This window comes from Morone saxatilis, unplaced genomic scaffold (assembly GCF_004916995.1).
Source record: "Morone saxatilis isolate NCDOM2014 unplaced genomic scaffold, NCSU_SB_2.0 Contig11, whole genome shotgun sequence".
In the NCBI taxonomy this organism is placed as follows: Eukaryota; Metazoa; Chordata; class Actinopteri; family Moronidae; genus Morone; species Morone saxatilis.
Window position 1 is genome coordinate 15,081,872 of NW_023339663.1, and position 8,649 is coordinate 15,090,520.

Consider the following 8,649-nt stretch of genomic DNA (forward strand, 5'->3'; position numbering starts at 1 on the left):
AAGACATGGGAAAGGGATCTGAACCTGACATTTAATGATGAAGATTGGAACAGAATTTGTAAAAATGTTAATGTTGTTTTTATTGTGTTGTTGAAATAAAAAATGTTAATCATAAAAATATCAAAGAAAACAATATAATATATATATAAATAATATAAATATAAATTATATAATATAAAATACAGAATAATATAAATCATGTATATATAATAATAATAATAATAATAATAAAATTTTTAAAATAATTACAAATAACCAAAGTGATGCTTTTCATTTCAAAATAGCATCTCAAATTAAAAAAGTGTTTTCCTGATGTGCAAGCATTTATTTCAAAATTTCTTTTGCACTGTACCATATATTTTGACACAGACAGGTAGACAAGGCAGGTACTGTGCTGGAATAACATTACCTGACTTCAGGTTTTTGTATGTCAATTCAGCTGCAGTTATATGATTTTTTAAAAAGAATATGACCCATGTGTGTACAACATGAACTAGATTTTGCTTGTACTCAAAATTTGCCCAAAACCTTCTAGAATCTAGGGTCTCTAAGGGATCTGGAGCAGAGGGAAGTTTGCCTGGTTAATAATCTAACCTTGACACAAACAAAAAGCTTCTGACTATATGGTAAAAAATGAAGGTGTTGATACAGTAATTAACACCAAAGGTAAACAGGCCTTTTTACGTTGTGTTTACCATGTCTTAGGAGGAAAAGTGTTAATTAACGACATTAATAATGACTTGTATACCATTTAGGTGTTCCAGTGCCAGGCCTTGTTATGTGCATGGCGGGGCTCACTGGAGACACAACAGTGCAACGTTTTGTTATTGTCACTCTTAGGCCTGTGCTTTTACTGCTAAAACCTGTCAAATTGTCTGTTAGCAAGGCGAAAGTTCAGAGACATGCTTTTCAGTCCGCAGGAGAATTTCACTATCACTTGCCCGTGACACTATGGCTTCTCCAGGTCTGCAAAGGCGTCAGCTCCCTGAGTCGTGTGTGCAGTGATGGCTCCTTTAAGCGCAGTGTTCTTTATGCAAAAGACTTGGGTGATGTGAAATCTAAACAGAGGATGTGGTGATTATTTATCATCTTCTCAGTGACATTGCTCTTCCATTGCCTGTAGTAATCTTATCTTTCTATAAATGACTTGAGGTTGTATTTGATTAGATCTGCTTACAATAACATCCTACAATAAATAATGCCATATTATAAACATTAAGGAATTAAATATTATAATTACTTATTCATTAACCTTAAAGCAACCCAAACTGTCTGAACAGATTCAGTATCCAGTATTATGTTCATTCGGTCAGCAAATGGTTCCTAAGGATTACGTAAAAACTAAAATTACAAACAAAGATATCATGTCCCTATAGTGACAACACTTCTCCCCTTACATTTCCTCAAATTAGCCTCAATACTGTGCATCTCTAAAGTAGATGCATTATTTTCAAACAATCTGAACATACTGCAATGTCTTACTCTTAACTTAAACATTTCTAGCAAGGTGTCATACTTTATATACAGTAATTATAGAAATTGTATGAAAGTGTGATCAGTCAGACCTAAAAAATGTGTCAGCCTCCCAGACGTTTAAACTAGCTAGCATAGGAATTTATTTTTTAAAAACTCAAGCACCACCAATAGCAGTTGTTTTATATAAGATATTTTCTTTTCTATTATGTATTGCTTGTTATTTTGTATTGCAGTTGTTCTATTTCTTACATTGTGCTTGTGGTTATAAGGTACACACAATGTTTGTTTTCTTAAGCTGCTATATAAATAAGTATAGTGTTAAAGGACCAGCTGTGTACGGATCTTAGCTGCCATCTAAGCGGGTGAACGTTGCAGATTGCACCATTTGAATACAGTTCAGTTCCAAGTGTGTAGGGCTACAGTCAGTGTTTGGTTTGCCCGTTCTGGGCTACTGTAGAAACATGACGGCTCAACATGGCGATCTCTGTAGAAGAGGATGAGCTCCCTCTGTAGATAAAAACAGCTCATTCTAAGGGAACAACAACATAACCATTATTTGCAGGTCATTATACACTAATGAAAACATATGTTTTAATATTATACTCCATTTCTGCAGATAGATCCTCCTAAATGCTCCACAATGGACCTTGAAGTGGTACTTCTGAAGAGATCACCCACAAACCTTAAATGTGAATGATTCATGTCATTCAGCCTTTGGAGATAATTTCTTCCTCCTCATTTATCACCTCAGGAGTTATTACACTTTACTACCTCTTTATTGGGATGTGATATTCTTTAAAAAGAAAAAACTAAATTCTAACAATCTTATTGCTCCAAACAAATTCATGGTAGACATGATTTATGTATGATTATTATTGAGTACAACTGTCACTTGGTACCAGGAATCTTTATGAATATGTCTGCTGTTATTGAGCAGGTGAAGTTGGAAACCAACAGCAATGGTTTCTTCATTTGGCAGAAATGGATTGTTCTTTTCATGAGTGAAACCCAGTGAAATAAAAGCCACAAAGCAAATTCATTTGAAAAATAATGTAATGATTGGTTACTGGTACACATTTAAGCCTTATTTTCTGTTAGGAAAAACAGCTTCAGTGCAATACTTCTGAATTTAACTAGATTTACAGAATTGATAAATCAACAGTTCTAGAAAACTAAAATAAGTCATTAGATTTAGAATATAGTTACAAAAATGGTAAATCTTCCCAAAAAGGCACCGGGATGTACAGTAGCACTTGCATCCCTGTTAGAGAACATTTGCATAACTGAATAAATACATCTGCTGCTGATCAATATCAAACTGTGCCACAGTGGAAGCACAATCATCATGCAATTACAGCAACACTGTGAATTAGTGGAAAAACACAGCATATAAATATCTCTTCAGAAAATATAAAGACTAAATCAAGGATAAAAGTTTCCTAGTACCATTAATCAAAAAATATTAATTGGAAGATTTCAAGCATATACAGTATTTATAATATTTGCCAAAATTATATTCAACAACCACCTTAAAACAAACTATTCTATATATTGAGTAAAATGTGCAATTATTAGCATTTGGGAGAGCAGGTTCTGCACTCACAATATACACACCTATAGCAAAAAAACCTGAACTAGTTATTGCCAACGAATCACGAGTTTATCTGTTGGAAACTGGTCAATTTAGCATCTATGGATCAATGCTCCTGTGTAACAGGACAGGCATTGAGTATGGCCAGTGGTCTCAAATGAAAAAAGCCTTTTATAATAAATGTTCTAGTATTATTTTAAGACATTACAATATTACACAGTGCTAATTATTCATCAGTTTTAGAGGCACTGGATGACTGATACATTTCCCCTGATGTGTCTCAAACCAGTCCCTAGTTCAGCGGGGGGGGGGGGGGGGNNGGTGGGGGGGTAAACCTCTCCGGCAGACACTTTTAGGCTAGCTGACTAATACAAAACCTGAAGCTACGTTAACTTCACTTTATCTACTATATTATTCATCGACACAGAGTAGAATTATCTGGAAAAACAAGAACAAATGTTAATACAAGTGTAAGTATTGTTATAACTACATACAATATGTTTAACAGTGTTACAGTTAAAAGTATTTGTTCCTTCTGTAGAAAACATCTTTAAACAGTGTGTGGAAAGTAGTTTTAGTTGACAACTGACCTTTATTTCCATTTTATTTTGAAAGGTCAACATACACACATGGTGTACTTATGACACTTGCTATCCAGATGATTTTATTGCTGCCGTTTTCTTGTGCGCTGCCTTAAAACTGTGCCACTCATCATCGACCCATCACTGTCAGGTTCATTGGATCATTAACTTCAATTCACTACGTACTCAACTAGAAACTGGTTTGAGTCAAAACCCTTGTCTGTCCCTTTGCTTCAAATATTTACCCATTCAGCTACTGTTATTCTGAATAGTCTCCCCTCAGTGCCTTACCAGAAGGCCCCAAGAAAAATGTAATAAAAACCCCCTTCAAAAGAGAAGAGGAAATATCTACCACAGACTGAAGTCCTCACAGCTCCACTTCCCCCTTGAAGTATCACCTGTTTAATGATACTAAAAATATATTTTCTGTGCTTCAAAAATAGAGGAAATCTACAAAGACCCTGAAATCACAATATTTGCTACTTACAGTGAAACCCCAACACAACCATTCAAATATGGGCACTTGGAGCAAATAGCACTATGCTTGTGCAAAAGAAAACCCAAAAAACAGAAACGCCCCCTTTACATTCAAACAGGCCAGATCCTCTTTGCTTTTAACCACATCGTAAAATACATTGTTAGCTGTGTTATTTTCTGTTCCTCTTTCTGAAATAAAAACTACGTAAACTATTATAATATCTTCAATTACATTTCCTGGAAGGTACAGACAAATTGAGTGCTTGAAAATCAGTGTTCAGTGAAATGCATCATTGCTGCTGCAATAAAAACAGGCATTTTCTAATTTCAAGCAGTCCAATTTAGATTAAAATATTAAAATCCATTACAGTGGGGATGAGATTTCAAAGAAAGGACATCTTAACTGATAGCACAGCTACACACACACACCTATCAATATTATTGCTTTAAAATGTGCAGCGAATCACAGGTAAATCCTGGAGAGGGAGCTCTCAACCTCATCTCGACTCAGTATTCAGATCTCCGAAAGCACGCTGTGTGTGGGTCATACAGTATGCTCAGCAAAAAAACGAGCAGATTTAAAAGCTTAGCTAAATCTTAAGAAAGACCTAAAGTAGAACTAGATAGGAAAATACATCTATTATAAAAAACGCATTAAGTATGATGATCTTTCACAGTCAGAGGAGACCTCACAGTAACAACTCACTAATAAGGATGATGTGCTTCAGTTAACCTGAACTCCTCAACTGTAATGGACAATAATGATTTAGGCCTGTAGATGACACTTCAGTTTAGAAATTACCTCAGATTTCAATGCAGCATCAACGGTGCAAATTCTAGCTTATAAATAATTACAAATCTGAAATCCAAAGTGAATTTTTTCTCATTTTCCTTCTTGGTATTTAAGAAAGAGGCAATAGAAAAAAAGATGATTTAATTGTTACACAAGCCCCTGCTGAGCTCAGAAAACTGAGCCTCACACAGTGTCATTAGCAAGAGTCTCTGTAGAAAGCCAGATCCTCGCCTCGTTCAGAAATTTGCTAATGGGAGTCCCATGGATACCGCGGCGGCACAGGTTTCCCACTGGAGTGAAAGGAAAGGAGGACGTAAGGAAGTCTGGTGGTGTAGGGGGGTCATTTGGGGAACCGGCCCTAAAATACATCCTCCTTTGGTCTGAAGGGGGCCCACTTGGGCTGGGGAGTGGCGTGCTGCCTGGACTGGGTCCCTTATACTGCCTGAGCTGGCTCTGTAGAATCTCAATTTCATCAACCAGTTTGGAGAGCTTGTGGTAGGCTGTGATGGGGCCTCCTCTGGGAATGCAGGCTTCAGGAACCCAGCGTAGAAAGTAGAGCTTCCAGAGAGCCATGTGTGAGGGCATGAGCAGGGGAATCAGGAGGCCCTGCTGGTCAGCCGGTCGAGAGAACCAGTCCCTGAAGAAACGCTCCGATGGGCTTTCATCTTTCACTGGTGAGAAATCGGGCCTCAGCTCCGACACCAGAGAGCCCCTTCGGGGCAACGTCTCCTCTCCACCCCTCAGTCCATTACGCACAGATGCAGAAGTTCCTCGCAAAGTGGAACTGTAGGTTTTCTGCTGGAGGAAGGAAACAGAGTTTGATTATTTTCATTAAACACACATGAGTTCACTTGTTCCATGTTCTCAGTTAGTGCATCTCTAACAGCGTTATCAAATTCTCATGATCGTCAAACCTACAGCTTAAGAAAAAAAAAAAAACACAACGGATTTATTTTCTGTGTAATAATTTACCATCTGTGCCTTTTCTGAAGTTGCTGATGACACAAAAACAAACATCCATAACATCCATCCATAACATTTCAGCAGCAATAACCAAATCTGCTGACTGGGTGGATTGCTCAGTTAAACATTTACTCCTTCAAAGAGTGAAAAAACTAAATTTCAGCTAAATTCATACAAAAATAGCAATAATTGTAAAAAGGGTAGAGGACTGAGGTGACCTTTTGTAAAAGTACATACACACATAAAAGAAGACTGTGGAGTGGTGAGGAAGCATGGAAAGCATAAACTCTGTAAACAGTTGCTGAGGTTAAAAGTGTTTGTTATACACAAGATAGTAAAAGGAGAGAGCAAACACATAAAACAATGTGCTGCTGCTACTCCTATAAACTTGTAAAGCTCAGTTAGTGTCTCATGTACCTTCGTGCGCCTGAAGGTTTTCACTTCCCCATTCTGAACACAGGCAGCTCCTTTGCCTACATACATGGGGTTGTTAAAGAGGGTTTGGTCTTTGGTGGAGAACTGCTGTGACCAGTTCCAAACAGGAGGGAAGTACACAACCTGGTCTTCTCCTTGAGGGATGGCTTTATTCTTGGCAAAGTCCTGTAGAGTAAACACAGTGTTATTCATACTCTGTACATAGTATACTGACCTGACCACAAGCTAAATGTTTTCTTATCTGTGTGAATTACGTTGCACTCTTTCCTGTCAATTATCTGACACACACAGACGGAAATTATAGGCTCTGACATGAAATTATACCACAAAAACATGTTGCTTTGTTACAGACTATCACCTGAAATTATAACATGTTTTTTATTCTTCTTGGGCCACTAACACATTCTGACAGAGATCTAATATTTAATATTTAACTTTTAAGCAAGTACAAATCAGATAATGTTATTTGTTTTATTTTAATTTTATCTTCTTCCCATTAATTAATTCAAACATATTCAGGACTATAGTTGAATCTTTTCCATTTGGTGCACAGGGTTATAAAAACAGTTGTATTCACTCTTGTCATTTCCGTGTATAAACATCTTTATTAAACCAAACTATCTAGCTAAATAAATATATGTATATATCCGTCACCATCAAGTGCTGAGCACGCTGTTTTGGAGAATTGAAGAGGAAAGTGCTGAAGAGTGGGATCCACATGCTATCACTCAGTACTGTCAGATAGGCCTCTGTGAACTCGAATGCTGCTGGGTACTGGTTCATAATCTGCCACACGCAGTCAAGGAAGAGCATGAACAGTGGGGACTGAGAACAGAGAGAAACAAACAACAAGCGTAAGTGCCTTGTCAAATCTATTAGTTCTCGGACTGGGTTATTTACTGTTACACAAATACCTCCTCTTTGTCGTTCTTCTTTAAGTGGTTGCATCTGTCTAAGAAGCGATGGCCAGCCATCACCCACTCCTTCTGCACCAGACTCTGAAAGCCAATGAGGCTTCGATAATGAGGGTCCAACATGAGCTGCACCAAGGAGGACACTACACAGCTCAGGTCTCTGTCTTCTTCCTCTGTACAGGTGTGAACAAAAAGGAGAAAACAAAAGCTTCAACAAGCTGCTTGCGAGGAAAGCATTGCAAGGTCACTCTGAACTACTATGATTCTAATTTGACCACAATAATTACATTTGTGTTTTGGCTGTGCAACGTGTTTGAAGACACAGTTGGTGCAATATCACACCTGACGGACTAATGAAATCCAAGGTTAGGTTCACGGTGCAGTAAAGTGAAGAATAAATAATTCTGTGGCTCTGTGACTCCCTTCAAACTATGAGTCTTGACCTCAAAGTACTATGGTATCAGTAATGACTGATGAAGACAAAGAGAGTTTTACCCTGAAGAACGACTGAAGAATTCTTTCCATCCAGATGGTACACTATCTCAGCTGAGTGTTTCAGGAAAGCCCTTGAATCACAACCAGAACATACGTGTTAACGGATTTTGAAAAACATGTAGTAATAATACAAAAGGTTCACGCAGGTATGTTATATTGCAAATGGAACTATGAGGGTTAGGCAAACATTGTGAAAGCCACTAAGACATTTTAATTTTAGCTTTTACCTTGTAGTAGTTTATAAAACAGCTCCCATGCAGTATCAGGTTGTTTACATACCTTACGTACTCCAGCCAACGTGAGTTTTCAATAGATGAAAGCCAACGCTCCTCAGACTCCTCAAAAGGATCTGCACACAATCAAAACAGTAAAACATTTGTACAACCCGAAAAACGAAATGCAAGCATTACAAGAAATCCTCTCTATTTCCACTCAAAAGAAAAGTACATTGAGATGTATTTGATACAGACAATACAATGAGGCTCACCTATGACACAGCTCTGCCTGACTTTAACAAAGGCATTCTGGATGTCCTGAATGTTTGGCAGACACTTGTCTAGATCTGACCTGAAGACTTCACTGCGCTGTGGGTGGCTTTTTGTGATGGCAGCTAAAAACCTGCCACAACACAAGACAGACATAGATGACTGGATTAGAGAGGTCTTAAAATATCTAAGCAATACACCATTTTTATATTCAATGCATAAACAGATTTATTACCGAAACATGGGCTAGAAAATATAGGTTTGGAAAATTACATAAAATTATGTGACAATCACTGTTTTTGTTTTTTATATGTATGTTTTGGGGGAATTTTGCCTTTATTTCATTAGACAGGTCAAGATGGACAGGAAAGGGGGAAAAAGAGGGGATGACACGCAGCAAAGGGCTACGAGGTCAGACTCTAATGCAGGGCCAATGCAA

The 8,649-nt window shown here is 37.6% G+C and overlaps 1 protein-coding gene across 2 annotated transcripts in view; it reads right to left on the reverse strand.

Annotated features, from left to right (window-relative positions):
* Window positions 1-2,511: 2,511 nt before the first annotated feature.
* Window positions 2,512-8,649, reverse strand: part of mtmr10 (myotubularin related protein 10) — a 17,102-nt gene continuing 10,964 nt past the window's right edge. Inside the window, exons 10-16 of one of the 2 annotated variants that reach the window (XM_035651701.1) lie at window positions 8,213-8,343; window positions 8,005-8,074; window positions 7,726-7,796; window positions 7,231-7,403; window positions 6,971-7,141; window positions 6,299-6,481; window positions 2,512-5,713 (exon numbers count right to left, since the gene is read on the reverse strand). In XM_035651701.1, the coding sequence (XP_035507594.1) occupies window positions 5,102-5,713; window positions 6,299-6,481; window positions 6,971-7,141; window positions 7,231-7,403; window positions 7,726-7,796; window positions 8,005-8,074; window positions 8,213-8,343 (1,411 nt within the window). In that variant the 3' untranslated portion in view covers window positions 2,512-5,101. Of the gene's footprint in view, window positions 5,717-6,298; window positions 6,482-6,970; window positions 7,142-7,230; window positions 7,404-7,725; window positions 7,797-8,004; window positions 8,075-8,212; window positions 8,344-8,649 lie in introns of both variants that reach the window. The other variant, XM_035651700.1, reaches the window with a different exon arrangement.